Here is a 22108-nt window from a genome sequence, read left to right as displayed (position 1 = left end):
TTCACAGAAAATTGGCTGCTGCAACAAAATTCAAACTCTAGACATTAGATCATGAAGTAACTACACCACATACTCACTTACAGCGTTAGCATGACAAGATCCCTTAAGGCTGGGAGCCTGCACTCTGCCTGAGAACAACACTCAGACTTCCCCCATACTGGCAAGGGCTTGGTGGAGCAACTCCTAGGATCATCTCCGCTTTTCTGGCCTTCTACAGTCTTTCTCAACACACGCAAAAGCAAAAAAAAGAAAACCCCAAAAGACAAAAAAACAAGTCATAACCTAGATATCCTGGCCTCACAGTGAAAGGAAACCTATTTATCTGCCTTTAAAACATTACTTATTCCTGGGTGCTAGTGTACACCTTTAATCCCAGCAGTTGGGAGGCAAACTCTCTCTGAGTTTGAGGCCAGACTGTTCTACAGAGAGTTCAAGGCCAGCCAGGGCTCTGTTACATAAAGAAACCCTATTTTGAAAAACAAACAAACAAAAAAGTATTATTATTGTCTATGTGTGATTGTGGGTGTAGTTGTACCACAACATGCAGAACGCAGAGGTCACAGGACAGTTTTTGTAAACGTAGTTCTCCCCTTTTGTGAATTCTAGGGCTCTATCTTAGGCTGTCAGGCTTCCAAGACCTGTGCCTTACCCCATGACATCCTGTAGCCACAGCTCCCTGTTTCTTTTGAGACAGGATCTCTCCCTGAACTTGGAACCTGAAGTTCTGGCTAGTCAGCAAGCCCTCAGGACCCACATGTACCTGCTTCTCCCCGATGGTTACAGATACGTACCACCATGCCCACTGGAGAACCAAACTTAGGTCCTCATGTTTGTGGTTTATGAATTCAGCCATCTCCCAGCCTCTTCTTTACCTCCTTTTATGAAAAGCTGAATTACACTTCTTTATTAGCAAGAACTGCCAGTTAACATTTCTAAACTGTGCTGTGTAAAATCTCTATCCAAGTAAACACAGCCCTGTACTTTATAACACTAGATTCATTGCTTCCATAAAGACCAACCAAAACAAACTAACAAAACATAGTTGTTCTACAGTGAGCTCATAAATCAGTTAGGTTGGGAACAGTACCTGTAGTCTTCGGCAATGGATGCCAGCAACTTCCTACAAGTCCTATTGTCGAAGCGGCAGACACAGCGCATTGTTTCTTGAAGCTGAGCCATTAAGCTCTTATCTTGTAAGTTAATTGCTTCAGCTATTTGAACTTTTAAGAAGCACACAATTTCATTGTCTAAAAACAGACAGAAAGCAAGGACTCTGTTAGGATGCGCGACCTCTCAGGACTGAAGCCAATTCTTCTGTACCACAGACCATTAGAGCCAAGTAGTCACTCTAGCTTAAATAAACAATCAGAAATCCAAGTACAGGACCGGGGAGGGCTCAGGGTTTAAGAGTACGTGCTGCTTTTCCAGAGGACCCCAGCTCATACGGGCACCCATTCCAGGCTGCTCACAATGTCTGAATTCCAGCTCTAGGGGCTCTGTCACCCCTTTCTGGCCTCTGTGGGCACCCAAACACAAATACATACGCAGATGTTTTTAAAAGAGAGATCAAAGTACCCTTAAATGACTTAGAAAAATCATATTAGACTGCACCCCAGGGATTTCTGAGCATCGGACAGGTGGAGGGTGGCAGCCTCTGTTGTTCGAGCCGTGCCCCCGGGAGAGTAAGGGATGACTTGCCTTCCGGGTCTGTGTGGTCTGGCAGTCCGTTCCTTGTTGAATGAGTTAGCATGGGGAAGGCCACAGAGTCTGCAGAGCAAAGTGCGAGCCTCAGTTTCTTTTTCACATCTCTGAAGAGTAAGCACAGGGCACATTAACTTACTTAAAGAGAAGTAACCATGGCCTTTTGTGGTGGCTGGGTGGGACCTGGGACATCCAGCTAAGCACATTGTCAGCCACATATGGTCACACTATACAAATATATGCATGTAAGTTAACATGTTAACTCTGAACTCAAATGTTTCAGATGATTTTTTAAGAAAAGATCAGTTTCAAGACTGGCATTTCAAGGAAAAGCATAGCTTGCAGATATTGGCTGAGAGGGTTGGAAGGCTCTGGGCCACCATGATCACCTTCTGACCTCCTAGAGCACCCTGACATGCTGAGAGTAGTTAGTGGGGATGTCACAACACAGATGCTGACCAAAGCTGGAAGCTCCCTACCAGTCTCTCTGCAAATGTTGGTCCTGCTTCAGACAAGCTTATCACTTGACTAAACCAAACCAAACCAAACCAAACAACAAAAAACAAACAAACAAAAAACCAAACAAACTGCTTGCTCTGTTCTACTGCTTGGAAGTTTTGTGCTGAGATTAGGTTCTATGACTTTCAACTGGTGACCTGGCTGCCTTTGGTGGTAGAGCCCTTCCCCAGCTTACAGTACAATAAAAAGTTAAAAATGGAGAAATGGGGCTGAAGAGATGGTTCAGTAGTTAAGAGCACTGGCTGCTCTTCCAGAGGACCCAGGTTCAGTTCTCAGCACCCACGTGGCAGCTCACAACTGTCTGTAACTCCAGTTCCAGAGGATCCAACATCCTTACACAGACACACGTGCAGCAAAAAAAAAATCAATGCACATAAAGTAAAAACAAATATATATTGAAAACAGTTTTAAAGATTGGCTGCGTGGAGAGAGGAAACTAGTGCACACACTCTGGTGAGGTGTTCGAAGGCTTCTCCGTGTCTAGGGAAGCAGGGACTCCAGACAAGCACAGTGTCAGAATCTCAGTCACTTCCTCAAGCCCTGCTGGGAAGAGGCAGTGGGGAAAGAGGAGGATGCCGAGGCTGAGCTGCAGTGTGTGGTGGCGACCGCTGTGCAGCATGCGGCTGTGGTTCTGCGCAGACAGTGGCACTGTGTCTTGATCAAGCTGCTTGTGTGCTTCTGGAGGCACAGGAGTATTGGTTTTTAATTCCTGAATTCATGTTTTTGATAGCTGTTATCCATATTTGGAGTCTTTTTTTTTTTAAAGAGAGAGAGAGAGAGAGAGAGAGAGAGAGAGAGACAGAGACTGACTATTTCACTGTCTAGTCCTAGCTGGTCTGACACTCACTTTGTAGACCAGGCTGCCCTCAAATTCAGAGACTCACTAGGCTCTGCCCCCTGATGCCAGCACTCACAGTGTGTGCCACCTGGCCTGGCCCAAAGTGAGTAAAATTTCCTAGTAAACGTATCTATTTTCTCTTGAGAGAGAGAGAGAGAGAGAGAGAGAGAGAGAGAGCGAGAGAGAGAGAGAGAGAGAGAGAGAGAGAGAATGTGTGTGTGTGTACATGTACGAGCACGTATATTCCAGGTGTGCATGTGTGTAGAGACCATAGGACAACCTCAATGACACTCCTGAGGAGGTGCCGTCCGTCAACCTTGTTTTTGTGAGACAGGGTCTCTCACTGGCTTAGAGTTAGTCTAAGGGAGGGATCCACTGCCTTCTCAGGTTGGGATTACAAGTGCACACCATCGCGCTTGGCTTTTCCAGGCAGGCACTGAGTGTCTCTGCCCAGCCCTTCTCCCGAGCTGGGGACCAACCCAGGGCCTTGCCCTTCCTAGGCAAGCGCTCTACCACTGAGCTAAATCCCCAACCCCCAGCCCTTCTTTATATTTGACCATCAGCTGACGTCAAACAATGGCAATGGTGATAAGAACGTTCAAAGCCAAATGTGAAAGGGTGGAAGGAGGAAAGGGAATGAAAAAACAATGCAACTGTATCTTAATGAAGGAAAAATATTTAAAAACAAAAGAGCCAGGAGATGGTGGCACAATCTTTTAATCACAGCACTTGGGAGGCAGAGGCAGGTGGATCTCTGAGTTCGAGGCCAGCCTGGTGTACAGAGGGAGTTCCAGGACAGCCAGGACTACAGAGAGAAACCTTGTCTTAAAAACAAACCAAACCAAAAACAAAACAAAACAGTGCAACTGACAAAGCTCCAAATCCTAAGAGAATTACCTGTAAGAAAAAGCAGAGTCCTGAGGGTGAGCTGCTTGGCTGGCAGAGTCTGGGAGGTCGTCAGCTGAGATGTTCTGCAGTTCCTCACGAGGAGAATCGTGAGCACTTTCACCATCACCCATGACCTCTAAACAAAACCAGCCCCCAAGAAAAGGATAGCCCAGTTAATGTGGAAATGTCAGGTACTAGCAGGTATTCAGAGAAATTTAATCAAAAGTCAGTTTGTCTTGTGATAAGAGTTCTTGGGAAAAGAAAACAAATATCAGACATAGAATGAGGTGATCAATAGCCAAGGCAAGACAGCAGACATTAGAGCAGAGAGTAGCTGTACTTCTTGCCACAGTGTCCGACTTGTAAGAATCCAATTGTATAACTTAATAAAGTCCAGAATCCCTGAACCACACAAGTAAGAGCCTCAAAAGGCATTTCAACAATACCTTCTTTAGACATGGACTCCTCCAAACGCTGGAACAGACACTCACTCACGTCTCCTGATTCTCCTCAACGAAGCCCTCTCACACCTAAGACTTAGCCAGGGACCAGCTCACAAACACACCAAGGCCAGAACCAAGATTCCCACACTGGCCATGCTTTTAGTCAGTCAATCTGAGACAATATACACACACATAGTCAGGGGCACGGGGCTCCGCAAGAGAGGGCTCGCTTGGCGTGTGAGAGCCCTCGGGTCCCATCCTGAGCACCAAGTAAGACGGGTGGAGATGCACCCCTAACAGCTGAAGTGGAGACAGGAAGTCAAGGGCTAGAGACCTAGACAAGGGTTTCTCTTTCAGAGGACCCAGGATTGGTTCACAGTGCCCATACTGTGCCCAGCAACTGTGTAACTCCAGTTCCAGAGATCTAACCCCGTTTTCTGGCCTCTATGGTTACCACACACATGTACTGCACTCATCACAGGCAAAAAGACACACACACAAAATGCAATTCATCTTTAAAAACATCAAGAAGTAAGTGTTACAGTGAGTTTGATACAAGCCTAGGCTACATGAGACTCTGTCTCAAAAAAAAAAAAAAGAAAAACGACAAACAAATAAACAAACAAAAACAGTTTTAAGTCAAAAGGAATAAAATGTTCTTAAATACTGTCTAAGAAATTATGACAAAATGCTGGTAACTGTCAAATTTAATAACCTTTGCTGCGCTGAAATTTGGCCCTTGGGAGGCAGGCAGGAGGATTCTGAGTTTAGGGACAGCCTGCCCTTCAGAGTGAGAGTCTGTCTTACCACCCTAACCCTGAGAAAGAAAACAGAGAGGTAGAACCCCCCTGCCCTTCTCGGAACAGCTCGTAGTCCTGCTCTGTGGGCAGGGCGTGGGCAGGTTTAGCAAGCTGCTGCTCATGCTCTACATGCATTTGCTTTCCCTTCATGTGTCTTGAGGACTCCATATTTTTATGATAGGTAGTCAGTATTCCGAGGGGGGGAGCCTTGTAGAAAAGAAGTACCAAGCAACAAGGGTACCTTAGCCTGAGTTGGCCGCCACAGCTCTGCTAAAAGTCCACAACTACATCAAATCTCACTTCTCCAAACAGTAAAAAGAAAAAAAGGAGGGGGGGGGATTCCCTTCTCACTAAAACACGCACCAAGGTCCTCTGGACTGTTACCCCAGCCTCATTAGATGACCCTAAACCATCTGAACATCTAGGGTGCCCAGGTTTAGTGAGAAGCTGTAGAGAGGGATATACTGAGCTAACATGCTTACAAAAGCTATGACTGTCCTCTGGACGCCCTGCTCTACAGGCTGCATCAGTCTGCCTTAGCTCATCTCTAAGGTGGCTGTCACTGCCCAGACCTATGGTGATTTTCACCTGTACTCTCATCATTTGCCATTGCTCCTTCACTGGGGCTGGTCCGTTTAATGGCATTTCGGTATTTGTCCAGAATGTCTTCCGCAACCTGAGCTTGTGCACTGAGCCTAGGGCTGGGCTCGTCTGCAGGGGAAAAGAGAGAGAGAATTAGTTCCCTGGGTTTATCCCACTCTGCTGTTAGCATAACACCAGCAGCAGCATCCCAAAGGCAGGTTAGGAGGTCACACTAAAGAAGGGCGTACATCTCAGTGTTATAAGGCACCATGCAGCTGCCTACTCAACCCCATTGCTAGGTCTACGCTTCCCAAAGCAGGAAACCAAGAAGAGTCACTCCACCTCAGACTATTGGAATTCTCCATGACTGTGCCAAAGTTCAGTGCAGAAAGAATTCGAAAGTACTTGCTCAAGTCACAGTGACTATCAATTCATGTTAACACAACTTCTATCATGGTTTCTTTTTGTAGGAGTGGGGGGACAAATAGAGGAGTCTTGCTATATAACCTAGGCTGACCTTTAATGCATTAAGTAGCCCAAGGCCTAGCTTTGAGTTTGTTGGTCTCCCATCTAAGCCTGCTGATATTTTTTTAATACGCACAACTTAATCAGACACCTCCATGCCCAAGGATAAAAATAATTATTCAAATTAGACCAAAATCCTGTTTTAGTTTTGATAAATGGTTTTCTCCACTCTTTCTTTGAGAATCTCTCTTTACATTGCATCTGAAAGCTACAGAGCATCCTCTTCTATCACACCACCTCTCTCCATGACGGGGCAGCTAGCTGCCAGGACCGCATTTTTACTCATACAATGGCCCCTGGCATTCTAGGGGTCTAGGACGGTCGGTCCGTGGGCCGCACAGAGAGCAGACGGTTTCACTGATGGGTCAGTTATCAATACTGCTAAGCTAGCTGGCTACTGTGGCACATGTTGTAATTCCAGCACCTGGGAAGTGGAAGTAAGAGAATTCAAGGCCAGCCTGAGCAGTAGCGAAACTCGATCTCAAACATCAAGCTAGGGATACAGTCAGTGGTGAAGACTTAGCACTCACAGACACCAAGTCTGAGGCCCAGCACCACACACACGTTAGCCTATAGTCTCAACAGCAGCCATGGACTGCCATGATCTTCAACACAAAATAAAGTTCCAGAGTGAAACTCAAACTCTAGAGACTGAGCTAGGCCAACAGGCAACCTAGCTGTCTACATTCTGGTAGAATTCCATTTGTAAGTGTTTCTAAAACAGCATCCAAACCTCTATGTGTGCATGCTGGGATGCAGGACGACTGCAGCTAATAGCTATTGCGCTTGTACCACATGCCAGGGAACTTGCTGTGAGCGTCTGCTGTGGACAGTTACTCCTCAGACAACTGCGCACAGTAGCCAGCATTAGTGCCACAGCAGAGTTAGCGTGGGCGTGGAGACTGAGCAGCATGCTCACGGCCTTTCCTCCCCAAAACAAGTGTCTGCTGTCCATGTTTCTATAGAATATCTCAAGTTATATAGATGACTCACAAAGTTGTGCTCTGCATATTTCCTGCAGGGGACAGGTCTCTCTAGCCTACCTTGGTCTTGAACTTATAGCAAACCTCCTGCCTCAGACTTGTGAGTTTGGGGATTATAGATGTGAGCACATTTGACTTCCAAATACATTTAAATGTCTGCTCTAACAGTATAGTCATGACAAGAGATTCATTATCAGTGGTGGACTTCTTCAAAATATAAATGCAACCACTGCAGAATCCTTTTAAGGAGTAATATTTTTGGTTATAGCTCTTAAAAATACTTTATTTACTTGTTTATTTAGTATTTTTTGAGTGTCTCATGAATGCAAATGTACCACATGTGTTCCTGGTACCTGAGGAGGCCAGAAGAGCCTTTGGACCTGAAGCTCCAGGTAGCTGTGAACCAACATGTTGTCGGTCCTGAGAACTGATCCCAGGTGCCCTGTAAGCAGCTCCAGCCCCACTGGTTACCTTGAGAGCTCACAAGGACTGGGAGAAGGGACTGAGCTCCAATACGCTTACGACCTTGACTCTAGAGCACACTTCTCAAAGCTGTCATCCTAGGGCAATGACAGTAAAGCTGCGGTGCAGACATGGGGTTACAGTCACTGAGCGCCCAACTGCCTTGTGTGAGCCTGGGCTCAATCCCCAGCACTGTGACTACAACAAAAAAACATGGGCAGAAAGGTATTTTCGGAGAAAAACGGCAGGAAATGATGTAAATATTTCAATAGGAAAGGAAGAGCTATGCTGCAGTATAGGAGAACCAAGTTACTTTACAGCCAGTAAAAATTATTCAAAAGCCAGCTGTCCCAGTAGAAACTGGGAGTATGGTAAAGGTAAATACAGAATTTACATGTTTGATTCAGTGACAGAAAAGCCACCATATACAAACCCTGAGAAAGATTAGGAGAGATCGTAAAAAACCAGTTGTTCGAGTGGCAAGACTGTGGCCAGGCTAATAAGGAATATACGCAATAACGTGTCAAACTGATTCCGTGGTAACTTCCGAGTGAGCATTAGTTAGGACGGGGTAGAATTTCTCTAATAAGAAAGCTGAGCTTCTTCAATCAGACCCAAAGAGAATTAACTGCTATGGGAGCGGGGGTTGGGAAGGTGGGGAAACGGATGAACAGGGACTTAACTTAGCTTCCAATCTCAGCATCAAAAAAGAAAGAAAGAAAGAAAAAATCATTACCCCAAACCCCTAAGTACTTACAATTTCCTCACAGCGGTTAAACCATTTGCATACAAAGCTACTCCCCCAGTGTAATTCAGCTCATGAAGACTGTAACACTCTCCTCTGTCCTTTTTTAAGACGGGGTCTCACCAAGGCTGGCCTGGAACTTACTATGTAGACCAAGCTGGCCTCCAACTCCTGCCTCTGCCTCCTGAGTGCTGGGATTAAAAGACTGTGGCAGCATCCACAGTGACATGTGCATACGTCTAACAGCAGGAATGAAGAACACGGGAAAATACACAAAGACATTGCCCAAAAGACAGTATCTTTTCAACTCTTCCCCAAAACACTGGAAGGTCCCAACAGACACAGGTCATATGTAATCTGATTTAATATCTACTATGGTGTCTGGCATGAGTCAGATGGTAACAGATATTTGCTAACTGAATAGGACAGGCTGGGCTGCTCTCAGCAGGGAGCCATGGCCTGTTCAGCCTGTCTCCTTCTGCCCATCCCTTTATTCTGAGAGAGCTGCTGTGTCTAGTAAAGAAGAGCTACATAAGCTGAAACACGGAGGGACACTAACATGCACATCGACACTAGAACATGCATCAGAAAGGGATGCTGCACGTACGTGCTGGTCACTTTTGAGACTGCGTCCTAAAGACTTTGTGACTTAGTAGGATGGGAAGATAACAGACCTTAAAACTAAGTTAAGGAAAAAAGAACTGAGAGCGAACTCCCCTCTAGATGGACTACAGCATCTAAGAGTCAAAGCATAGCTATCAGTCTCAACTATGGTCATTCACGCTAGCTCTCACAGATGCTTTTAAGGTACCAAAGAAGCAGCAGAAATGCAGGTGTCGGGTAAGAAAGATCCCTAAAGCTCTGACATGGGTCAGAGAGCACTTATAAGTTCAAGCTGTCAAACAATTAGTGAAGTCTTTAACTTCTACTACAATGGTTGGCATTTGTAACACTATTTGAACAAATACTTTAATCATTAAAAAATGAAATGATTAGATAAAATAGTATTTCATCGTGACCCTGAATAAGCTAGAGCAAAATATAGATGAGAGTAAATTCAGTGTCCTACAGTCAGTGTTGGAGAAAACTGTCCCACCAGTGACCCAGAGACAGGGCATGCAGAGCACTGGAGGGCACACTCCAGCAGTCGTGTGGCATGGTCCCTGGTGCTGAGCTCTCAGGCAGGCTTTTTCAGAAACAGGTTATGGTAATGAGGATGGTGATGGTAGTGGTCTGTAGGAAGAGCACACCGAGACCCACTGTGGCCTCTAGGGGGAAACCACAGAGCCATGAAGAACATACTCCCGACCATACACACACAAACACACTCTTCTAAAAAGGCAACGCTTATGTCACCCAAGAAAAAGTGTTATGAAATATGTGCTCTGGGAATGAAGGAGCCAGGAAGCCCATGGGTCTACAAACCTGTGAGTGTTGAGAATCTGTCAGGCCCCAGATCATCTTTGTCTTTTTCTTGTTTTTCTTTCTTTCTAAATGGTATAGGAGCTGGAAATTAAATAAAGTCAGTACTGTGACATATAACATACTACACTCCTCGGAAGTTAGCTGGTGTGCCAACATTTCTAAGTGCAAGGAGGCTGAAACTTTAAAAGAAATCCCAAGCGTCAACTGATATTCTTAAAATAGCATCAAAGGGTCTTAAGAAGCTTTCAGAATCTGCTGTGGAGTCATTTGCCATAGAAAGAATGATTTAATGAGGATCCACTTAGAGTAAGTCGAAACCCATGCCTCTTAACTTTGCCAAAAGAAAAGAGTTCCTGCCTCGCGCACTCCTCTCCATTAATTAAGTGGGCCAGAGCACGGGGAGACGCGGGTCTCCTCAGCTCCTAGGCGCCTCAGCCAGGAACTATGGAAGAGGACCCCAACTTTTGAGCAGTATCTTTTTCCAGGAAGAGAAATTTTGCCAGCTCAGAGGATGTCAGGCTCTTCAAGCAAAACAAATGCACGTAACTCCCTTCCGCAGTAGACACCAGCCCCATCTGTAGGGCTCACGCTCTCATTGCAGAGACCTGAGAAGCCTACATTTGCTCCAGGAATGTCAGAATGGCACTTCAACATTAAGTTAACAGCAGCATGCCGAGAGTCCTCCATGTGCAATGACAGTGACTGGTATGATCTCCATCTAGGACACCACAGCCACTTCCCACAAAGAGCAGGGCCTTTTAAAGCTCTGTCAGAGCATTCATCTCATCGACAGCAGTTCTACACTTCCACAGCTAGAAACTGCCCCACAGCGTCACAGAGGTGTGGCCACATTGCTCTCCAAAGAAGCTTGAGGCTTTCTTCTTACAGACAGCACTCTAAAGTGAAATTACCTTTAGGCATAGCTGATACAAAACGCTTTCTCCACCAAGGCCTGCTCCTGTCTGACCTCTCATCGTCACTGTCCTTGCGCTCCTCAGTCTGTAGAGAGAGTTGAATGTGTTATTTGGAGTTGACTGCAGGATAAATTGCTATAAAAAGGATGTCAGTAAGTCTGTCAGTCAGTCAGTCCTAACTGTCATAGAACATTACTGTTCTTTTGGGAGCTAGAAGGGATAAAAGATAGTGCAGGGGATGGAACCCAGGCACCCTGCCACTGAGCACACATCACTGCCATTGCCTCCCAGGCACCCTCTTGTCACAGCCTCCTGGGTCCCCTGCAGTGTATCACCACCTCGTCAGACCCTCCTGGGTCCCTTGCAGGGTTTGACCCCTGCTGAGCCCTGCTGATGCATGTGGAAACCTTTTGTTCCTAACAAAGGAACAGCCTGTTCCGGTAATGACACACATGGGCAATGGTCAATTCGTTCCTGCTTTTTGTCTTCCCAGTCTTTTATTTTTGGGATTTAGGCTGGTCTCCCTGGATTTCTCCCCAGTAAATCTGGGGTACTTATTCGGTCTTTTGTTACTGGAGCCTTAAGCCGGGGTTTCCCACTGTGCTTCCCAGGTTTTTCCACCTGGTCAACCTGGGGTATATATTCAGTGAATAAAGCTACAGAACAGGCTTTCCTTCTTAACACGAATAACACACGAGAGTGTGTGTGTGTGTGTGTGTGTGTGTGTGTGTGTGCAGTGTGTGCGTGCGTGTGTGTGTGTGTGTGTGTGTGTGTGTGTGTGTGTGTGTGGTGTGTATGTGTGTGTGTGGTGTGGTGTGTGTGTGTGCGTGTGTGTGTGTGTGGTGTGTGTGAGTGAGTGAGTGCGTGGGTGTGTGTGTAAGAGAGCGGGAGTGTGTGCGTGTGAGCGCGTGTGAGTGTGTGAGCGTGTGTGCGTTTGTGTGTGTGTGTGTGTGTGTTTTAATCCCGCAGGCTTACACCTGGTTCTCGGTGCCGTGTCGGTGCGGGCATGGACACCCTCTGGATTAGCGACATGTGTCCTTCAGGACAGCCTGAGGCGTGTGAGGGTAGGTACTATTGCTGTACTGCTAGCAAACAAAGGCCTCACAGAATGAGTTATGGTGGCTACTGACAAAACACCTATGAAGGAAGGGGCGGGAGTAAAACTCATTGGGAGAGCAAGTGCTTATCAGATACAAGCTCTGTGTTCAATCCTCAGCACAGAAACAAAAGAAAACGAAATAGGAAACCCTAAGTAAATGCAGAGCAGTGAATTTTAATAGGGCCGAAGATATTGTGGTACAGCTGCCATTAGGGTTGTTAGTTTTTGTTTTGAGACAGGGTCTCAATCTGCAGTCCAGGCTGGCCTCAAATGTACTATTTAGACCAGGCTAACCTCTTTCTCATCAACTATTTCAGCCTCCTAACTACTGGAATTATAGATTGGAGCTACCATGCTCAGATCATAAGTCTTTTTTTTTTTTTTAATGAAAGCAGGATTTCTGTGTAGCCCTGGCTGTCACTCTGTAGACCAGGATAGCCTCAAACTCAGAAAAATCTACCTGCTTCTGCCTCCCAAGTGCTGGGATTAAAGGCATGCACCACCATGCCTGGTCATAAGTCCTTTTCATAAATGAAGAACATGAAGCTAAATGAGGTGACCTCCCCCAAGGTACATGGCTTACATGTGACACAGCTGACCATCAAATCCAGACCTGCCTACCCTCTCTGCTCACCAATCATACAGTCACCATTAACTGTTCATATGAAGGGCAGCCTGACCATCATTTCTAGCCTATAATGTGACTTCAGAAAAGCTCAGAATTTCCTTTTTTTTCATTTATAAAATTAGGTGTACACATTCTTGGCTGTTGGAGGAGGAGCCCTTTCTCTCTGGCCACCAATCCACTCTTATTCTCAGATTCTAATTCTAATTCTTCTTTGTAATTAACTATATCTATTTCTACTTAGAAGGAAATATTTCTTTAAAAGACTTCATGTGGGGGGCTGAAAAGATAGCTCAGTGGTTAAGAGCACTAACCGCTCCTCCAGAGGTCCTTAGTTCAATCCCAGCAACCACATGGTGGCTCACAACCATCTGTAATGGGATCCGATGCCCTCTTCTGGTGTGTCTGAAGACAGCCACAGTGTACTTATATATAATAAATAAACAAACAAATAAATAAATAAATAATTTTTTAAAAAGGCTTCATGTGAAAGGAGAAGAGAAAATCACTACTACTAATTAACCACAGGTAGTTTCTTGGAGCAGTGGCGAGGACTTCTGTGGCAGGAGAGCTTATATACAAGCATGCTCCTTAAGAACACACATGAAAAGCAATGAAAGCAGGCTCCGACACCGAGGAGCTAAGACACCGAGGAGAAGGGGAAGACAAGATAAAGTCTGTTATCGCTGGACTGAATCTAAAGCCTCACTGTCCACTCACTGGTCTCTCTATGCCAAGAAAGACAGACGAAATGAATACAGGGGTAACTGTGTATGCACACCTACACACACAGCCTCTGTCTGTCTGTCTGTCTCTGTCTCTCTCTATCTCTATCTCGGTTCACCGAGAGGCTCTGAGACAGCAGCATGCCACAGCAGTAAGCTCTGGCTCATCTCAACTTTAGAAGAGTTTTAACCACAAGGACCTTGAGACCCTTGGAGAAACAGCCACCTCTAGGACGAGATGGAGAATACAATGAGGCGGCTCGGCACTAGCTGCTCTTTCACAGGACACAGGTCTGACTCCCAGAACCCACATGGTGGCTCACAGCCTTCTGTTACTCTAGTCCCAGGAGACCCAGTGTCCTTTTCTGGCTTCCGCAGGTGCTATTTGTATATTAAGTACATTATACAAAGAAAATAAAAATAATCTCAGAGGAGGAGGAATGGGAAACTATACTCAGAATGTAATATATGAGAGAAGAATACAAAATAAATAAAAAACAGTGGTGGTGCATGCCTTTAATCCCACACTTGGGAGGCAGAGACAGACAGATCTCTGAGTTCAAGGCCAGCCTGGTCTACAGAGTGACAGCCAGGGCTACACAGAGAAACCTTGCCTCAAAAAAACAAAACAAAAATAAATAAGTAATCTTAAGAAAATTGGCAAGGCAAAACTGAACGAGCAGCAGAGCGATGGAGTAAAAGGCCGACTGACCGCCAGGCAGCACATGGACTGGGCACAGTGGCTCTCCAGTGCAAACTCAGCACTTAGCAGCAAGATTATCACACCTTCAACACTAGCCTCATCTATATAATGAGCTTAGGCTACATAATGAGATCCTGTCTCTAAAACCAAGGACAACAACAAAAACTAAATAAAAAGAACATAATGCTGGTGACCGGGGAGACACGATAAGAGTGAGGAGTGGAATTGCATGCAGAATAATGACATCTGTAGGAAAATGTACTAACTCATCAAAAAGGGAGAGAAGAACTGGGTTGGAAACTTACTTTTAAATGAGGAAGAAATGTTTGTCTTCCCAACTTTATGACTTCCAAATCACAAGGGATACACTTCATTTAACCACCTCAAAAGCATCTAAGTGATTAGACACAGAACTGCGTGGAGAAAAGATCTAAATGCTGTCAAAGGCAAAGATTCTTACAAAACCAAGTTCTGACAGCATGATGGACTACTAGACAGATTTCTGTTTTGTCTTTTCTTTTTCTGGAACATGGTTTCTCTGTGTAGCCCTGACTGTTCTAGAACTTGCTCTGTAGACAATGCTAGTCTCGAACTCACAGATAACATCTGTCTCTGCCTCCCGAGTGCTGGGATAAAAGGTTTGCAGCACCACACCTCCTGGCATGACAGATCATCATTAATCACAACCACGGTAACCCTTAATCTTGAGTTCAGAGTCCATATTCATTTCCGACATCACAGGAACCCATCAGTTGGAACGCTAACCTAACCATAACATGCGAGTTCTACGAGGCTGGGTACCATACCTCTCCTCTTGAAGAGTCCTTACTCGGGGACGAAGATGACGAGTGAGGTGCAGCCACCAAAGAAGTAGCACCAGTGGCTGCAGCTGGAGGAAGCTCTTCATTCCCTGGACGTCGGTTCCAGCTGGGGTCACTCATGGGCCGCCGCACACAAGACACTATGTCAGAGCTTCTGCTGCGCACTAGTCTCTCAGGGTAAGAGTGCCTCTGCCTGAACGCCTCCATTTCAGCTGCAGTTAAAACGTGAGAACCGAAGTTGGGCAGCCTGGCTTCATTTCCTCCCACTGCACCTTCCAGGATTGGAGGATCTGGAGGTGGGTGCGAGGGCCGGGCATAGTGAACCTTCGGCCTTACCACAGCAGAGGCCCCTGTAACACAGAAAAGACAGAACTAATGAACAGAGGTCTACATCTCTTGCTTCTGTTTATGACAGAGTCCAAAAGTTCACAAGCTTACCTTCATGTGAAGACAGTGGGTCAAACATGGCAAGCAGAGACTCTGACTGAGAGGGAGGAGAGGTCAGCTGGTGGGCGCCTACAACAACAAGGCACACCATGAGATCAAGCCATGTGCAGACAGCGGTCCAGATACTCAGGAAGGCTCTAAGACTCTTCCACAGTTTTCCTCTCTTAATTAGAACTTGAGAAGCATACCAGCAATAAATGACACCAATAAGAATCAATTCTGATTACCCCGCATTTAATCTGAATGTGGGGATTTTCACCCCGTTTAGAGGGAACAGCATCCACATGCTTATTACTAATGGACAACACTATTATGGTTAGTGTGAAGAAGGCCACCATGAGGCTCACCTGTGTTTTAAGTAATGGCCAGCCTCTCTAAGACTCACTTTTCTCACCATAAAAACATGCAATACTGTCTAAAGAAGAGGCAGAGAACTGTGGAGTCTGAAAGGCTAATATTGCTTTCAGCAAATGTCCTAATTTTAAAACGAATTCATGAATGAAATGAATATATAATGCCATGAATTAACTCTAATTTCTAAATCTTAGACTACAGAACCCCCACTCCCAAAAAGATACCCCTAAGCACGTCTTAACACAATTAGAAATATTAAAATAGGTAAGTATAAAGAGACTAAAACTTTGGGGTTGGGGATTTAGCTCAGTGGTAGAGCACTTGCCTAGCAAGCGCAAGGCCCTGGGTTCGGTCCCCAGCTCCGAAAAAAAAAAGAGACCAAAACTTTCTCCATTCATGGATTTCATTATGACAGATTTCTAGAAGTAGTTCTAACTGAACCAAATTTAGAATATGAACATTTAAGTCCCCACGTACACACTGACAAGTTATGCCTGAAGAGCTATACTAATGGATCAAATCCCAGCAGTATATGATCTGTTATTCTTGCTTTGTGAATTTTTTATATTACTTACTTTTATGTTGTGTATATGAGTGTTTTGCCTGTATGTATATCTGTATACCATATGCATGCAGTGCCAATGGAGGCCAGAGGAGGCCCCTGGGTGCTCTTGGAACTGAAGCTGGAGACCGTTGTGAGCTGCAGGTGGGTGCGGGGGATCTAACCTAGGTCCTCTGGAAGAGCAGACGGAGCCGTTTCCCAAGCCTGCTTTGTTTTGTAGGATTTTGTTTTGGGTTTTTTTTTTTCTTTTCTTTTTTTTTTTTTTTTTTTTTTTTTTTTTGGATAAAGACTCACTCTGCAGACTTGGCTGACTTGGAACTCACTATGTAAGCCAGGCAAATCTTAAACTCACAGATATTCCCCTGCCTCCACCTCCTGAGTGCTGATACAATATGATTACCTTAAAAGGTCATTCTCACCCCCACAACTTACCATGGGCTATGTCATCCACATCTGGACTAGTTACAGAATCTTTACCCCCAAAATCAGAGCTGCACTCAGATCGCAGGTCTTCGATCTTATTGGGAATATCCTCCGATGTAGCGCTTATGCCTTTGAAAATACAGCAAAATACAGAAGTAAATAAACAGCAAGAAGAACAAAGCAGTTACACAAAATTCTACTAAGTTTGGATAAATCCCTTCTCGAGCTGTCCACACGTGAGCTGCCGAGTGCTGCCACCTCACCACTGCTGTCCAAGTACACTTATCTTGCTATACAGCAGCATCAGAAGTTCATGCTGTACCTAATATTGTAGCAGAAGCTACCAAAAGTATCGAAAGCTGAAGAAGAACGGTTCATCAGTTATCAATAGGCTGTGAAAGCTACACATTAGGTTCTCAAAGATTATGAAAGCGTAAAATTGATTTTGTTCCCTGGAGACTACTGAGCTCTTAAATAACACATCTCTTGGGGACGAAGCTACAGCTCAGTGACAGAGCACATGACTAACATGTCCCGAGTTCTGAGTTCAACAGCCAGCACCAGATCATAAAGCAGCAACAAAACCCAGTATCTCTTTGGTAACACTTTATAAACAGAAAGAAGGGGATGCCTTCAAATTCCTAGTCCTTAAAACAAGACAGACATACCGGACACAACACTGAGGCCTGGTGTGCTGGGGCGGGAACTGACCTCCCTGACATCCGTATCATCAGACGTACTGCCCAGTCCAGAACAGCTCTCCAGCTCTTGGAGGCGCTCTTCCTGCTTTAAGTCTGGAGCCTCTGCACAGAGAACAGGAAGGGTCACCTATTAATTCTGCGAGCATGCACAACTTCAGCTTTTGTGACTTAGAGAAGCCACTGGGGAATACCTAGGTTTATAAGTCTAAGTTACTCACCAAAACTTGTTAGATCATAGATTAAGAAGGCAAGGTAATAATTTCCCCCTGCTATACACACTAATTTGCTATGCACAGATGACAACTGTTTCTAGACTACTCTTTAAAAAACGGCACATTCGGGCTGGAGAGATGGCTCAGTGGTTAAGAGCACCCAACTGCTCTTCCAGAGGTCCTGAGCTCAATCCCCAGCAACCACATGGTGGCTCCCAACCATCTGTAATGGGATCCGATGCCCTCTTCTGGTGCGTCTGAAGACAGCAACAGTGTACTTATATATAATAAATAAATAAATCTTTAAAAAACAAAACAAAACTGTACATTCTTGGTTAACACATAAACTGAACAGGAGCACAGAATAGTGTAACACTGTATCCACTCTCTCTAAATTTCAATGTTTTCAAAAGCACTTACAATGGGCATGATGTTGCAGGGCACTCTCAGCACTCAAGAGGCAGAGGCAGGTGGATATGTGAGTCTGAGGCCAGCCTGAGGTTCACTGGCAGTTCCAGCATAGCCTGAGCTACATGATGAGACCCTGGCTCAAACCATCCCCCAAAAGAAAGAAAGGAAAAATGATTTCTTTACCTAATATTTTATCTACTAGCTTTTCGCATGGGGATCTCACTATATAGTACAAGCTAATATTACATGTATGTGCCATCAAATTAATAATCTTTTAAGAGACTGGAAAGATGGCTCAGTGGTTAAGAGTATTTGGTGCTCTTACAGAAGACCTGGGTTCAGTTCAAAGTACCCACATGGCAGCTTACAAATGATTGGAACCCCACTTCCAGGGGATCTGATGTTCTCTTCTGGTCTTTGCAGGCACTGTACACATGCTATGCACATACATGCGCACAACCTCAAAACATAAAATAAAAATAATAAATTAGTGTGGGAGAGATAGTTCAGCAGAGTGTTCAGAGTGTTGGCTGGTCCTCAGAGAATGGGGTTCAATTCCCAGCACCCACATCAGGTGGTTCACAATTGCCTTTAACTCCAGACTCCAGCCTCATGAGACTCAAGAACCTCTTCTGGAGTCCATGGCACCTGCATTTACAGGTGTATACCCGTATGAACATACAATTTTAAAAAACTGTCTTTATCTCAAAAAGATTATTATAATTATACTCAAACTAACTTTCAAGGAAAAGTTATTCCTAAGGAAAAACTTACATTTACTGCACATGTGCATGTTTCTCTACTTCTCAAGACTGAACTCAGGTCCCGAAGCTTGGCTTTAAGCACCTTTATTCACTAAGCTCTCTCACTGGCCTGGGAGAAATGTAAGTGTGTTGACTAGGAACTCAAATGTGTGTCTGAGCTGGGTTGCTACTCTCACTCTGGGATGACTGGTGAAAGATACTGAACACAGCACACACAGAACTCTGTTTCAAACAACTACTTCAAATATAATTTAACACAGACTCAGTAACACTTGCTATGCTGTTGTTGTTAGCATTATTTTCTTCCTTCTTCCCTCCCTCCCCCTCCCTCCCCCCTCCCTCCCTCCTTCTTTTGATACAGGGTTCCTGGCTGTCCAGGAACTCCGGAATCAGACTGGCCTCGAACTCAGAGATCCCCCTATCTTTTCCTCCAGAGTGCTGGGTTAAGGCCTGCACCACATCACCCAACAGCACTTGCTATGTTAACCAATGCTGACCAACAAAACATTTTTCCTTCATAGACAGAAAGTGTTCTATTTTCTACTTGAAATTGTTAACAGAATGATTGCCTGATATTTATCATATCTATACTGAGTCATCTGGTGCTGTGGTAGATATCTAAGAGTCTAGTACTTAGAGACTGAGGCAGGAGGATTTTAAATTCAAAGTCAGTCAGTCAGTCAAAGACCCTGTCTCAAAAAGCAAAACCGGAAAACATAAATGTATATCCCTAGTATAAAAATTAAGAAACCCTCCATGTTCAAGTTCTAACATGAAGGACAGAGCCAGCAATGAGAGCGCACTAACCTGAGTCACTGGGCAACACCTCTACACTCCAAGCTTCACTTGTGGTCTCTGATATGGTCGAGCCAGTGCAAGGGTCGAGGAGAACTGAGCCGGAACCTGGAAGGCACAGCAAGCTGCCCAGCACGTTCTCTGCTGCTGCACCTGTACAATCGTGAGCACCAAGTGTTAGAAAGAAAGCTGAGGGCAACTGCTTGATACTTAGAAAGGGGCTGAGGTAGGAATCATTTCATTTAAGCATGAAACTTAAAACACAAGTTTCCAGTTGGGGACACTGGCCCAGCCTCTTTTTCCTTTGTTTTGTTTTAAATATTCAGTTTCTATGTGTATGTGTGCCTGGGGTATGTGCACCATGTACATGTAGAACCTGGAGCAGATCAGAAGAGGCATCAGATCCCTGGAACTAGAGTTACAGACAGCTGTGAGTCACCATGTAGGTCCTAGGAACTGGACTTGGATCCTCTCCTCTGCAAGAGCGGGAAGTGCAGTGCTCATATCTGTTAAGCCGTCTCTGCCCACACCCTCCTTCTCAGTAAGCACCTGCTGCTCAACCCCCTCTCTCTGCAGGGAAAACACATCTTTAGGTTGATGTCAATTGGATTCCTTTACGTACAAGTGCTTTATCTGCATGTGCATCTGCACACCAGCAGAGGGCATCAGATCACATTATGAATGGTCTGTGGGCCACATGTGGTGCTGGGAATGGAACTCAGGACCTCTGGAAGAACAGTGTTCTTAACCACTGAGCCAGCTTTCCAGCCCTCACCAAGGTTTCTCAGCAAATCTTAACTATGTCTTTGCTATCTTTTTTTTAACCTTTACAAAATTTATAGTCCTAAAGGAACTATAAAAACCCAGAGAATATAACCACAGAAAGTTATACCAGCCCAACATGTTTTCTTCTGACATAAATCACAAATTCAAAGCATTAAATTCATTTGCAAGAGACTACATGGCTCCATAGCACTCAGCCGACTGCAAATGCTGCCTGTGGCCAAGAACAATACTGCATGTGGGGAAAAAAATTATGCAAAACCAACTCTGTACACTACTAAACACAAGTGAAAGGAGTGAGACATGACTATATGTCTGTGTTTAACAGAGTCAAGAGGAAAAGAGACAGCTCAGCAGTTTAAAATTGGCTCCCTCTCCAGAGGAGCGGGTTTAACTCCCAGCAAGTACATAGCAGCTCACAAGTAGCTCTAATCCAGTGCCAGACCCAATGTTCTCTTCTGGCCTCTGCAGCTACCACATACAAGTGGTGCACAGATTATATATGCTGGCAAACATGCATACACATAAAAAACAAAAAGGAAGAGAAAATACTCCAGATGGGAATTCTATACTAAATTTGATTCAAGCTAGTAAAAGAATAACTATTTCAAGTCATGAAAAAGTTTTGAGAACAGTTATAAGTAAAAACTACCTTTTGTGGATATAATATTAAACAGAGGCAAACAGTTAAGAGCACTTATTGCGCTTGCAGAGGACCCAGGTTCAGTGACAGCACTCACACAGAGACTCAGGAATGTCTGTAATGCTAATTTCAGGGGATCCGATGCCCTCTTCTGACTTCTGCAGGCACCAGGTGCACATGTTCATGCAAACACACATACAATGAGATACAAATAAAACTCTAAAAGAAAAAGAGTGTCTGGAACTTGTCTAAGCATGAAGGGGACAGCGGAAGAATGGGGAAATGAAACTGGCCATGTGTGTCCAGCTGCTGAAGCTTAGGGCCAGGTACAGTGAGTTCCTACTATTTTCTGTTGTCTTTGGTTGATATTTTCCATAAAAAGAAAATGAAGATGGTAATTATATGGCTGTATGAAATATTTCAGAACTCACAAAACGGTATTCAAAAAGGGTAGATTTAGAATTCCATAGCACAATAAACTTACATTTACAAAAAGGAAAACCTGGTTATCCTTTGTGGTTATTCTAGGATCCTGAGTTAACGCTTGCACTGATGAATTCATTCCATTGTTTTCTATGGTTCTGTGGTGCTTGAGGAGGATTCTTAGAGCACTGCACATGCACAGCTAGTACTCTACCAACAGCTACACCTTACACCTCTAGCTCTCGGTTTATTAGTCCAGGCTTTATGGCTACAATCTGTAAAAAATTTCATTTTGAGGTATGGTTTTTAGCCTCAAGAAGATAATAAGCTCACGACAAACTGAGAACATATACTATGCTCCAAAGAAAAGACTTGACAGGAAACTAACTCAAAAGACTCATCTGTCTTTTCTTCCTTTTTGTTTGTTTGTTTGTTTTGTTTTGTTTTATTGAGACAGGGTTTTTTGTGCAGCCCTGGCTGTCCTGAAACTTACTGTAGATCAGGCTGGCCCTAAACTCACAGAGCACCTGTCCTTCGCCCAAGTGCTTTATTTGGCTGTTTGGCTTTCGTCTTCATCTTTGGTTTCAGCAGTGTGTGCATGTGCATGTGCACACCATGGCACAGAGGATAACTTAGGGAGGACGGTTCTCTCTCTCCCTACACAGATCCTAGCTATCAAAGTTAGGCCATGAGACTTAGCAGGTAGTGGCTGTGCAAGCTCAGCCATCTGACCATAAGCCTTAGGTTTCTCCTTCTTAAAGGTGGACAGTGGAGGAGATTAATAGTCAAATG

The 22108-nt window shown here is 44.7% G+C and overlaps 1 protein-coding gene across 1 annotated transcript in view; it reads right to left on the bottom strand.

The window, feature by feature from the left end:
* Positions 1 to 22108, bottom strand: part of Gapvd1 (GTPase activating protein and VPS9 domains 1) — a 74154-nt gene that overhangs the window by 9993 nt on the left and 42053 nt on the right. Inside the window, exons 11-21 of the mRNA XM_032902681.1 lie at positions 19480 to 19620; positions 17253 to 17387; positions 16594 to 16713; positions 15237 to 15314; positions 14784 to 15148; positions 10823 to 10910; positions 9912 to 9992; positions 5778 to 5900; positions 3956 to 4082; positions 1699 to 1808; positions 1088 to 1247 (exon numbers count right to left, since the gene is read on the bottom strand). Coding sequence (XP_032758572.1) covers positions 1088 to 1247; positions 1699 to 1808; positions 3956 to 4082; positions 5778 to 5900; positions 9912 to 9992; positions 10823 to 10910; positions 14784 to 15148; positions 15237 to 15314; positions 16594 to 16713; positions 17253 to 17387; positions 19480 to 19620 — 1528 coding nt within the window. The remainder of the gene's footprint in view (positions 1 to 1087; positions 1248 to 1698; positions 1809 to 3955; positions 4083 to 5777; positions 5901 to 9911; positions 9993 to 10822; positions 10911 to 14783; positions 15149 to 15236; positions 15315 to 16593; positions 16714 to 17252; positions 17388 to 19479; positions 19621 to 22108) is intronic.

Source organism: Rattus rattus, chromosome 5 (assembly GCF_011064425.1).
Source record: "Rattus rattus isolate New Zealand chromosome 5, Rrattus_CSIRO_v1, whole genome shotgun sequence".
Lineage (NCBI taxonomy): Eukaryota > Metazoa > Chordata > Mammalia > Rodentia > Muridae > Rattus > Rattus rattus.
The sequence above is the reverse complement of the archived record's forward strand: the minus strand, read 5'-3'. Positions and strand labels throughout refer to the sequence as shown.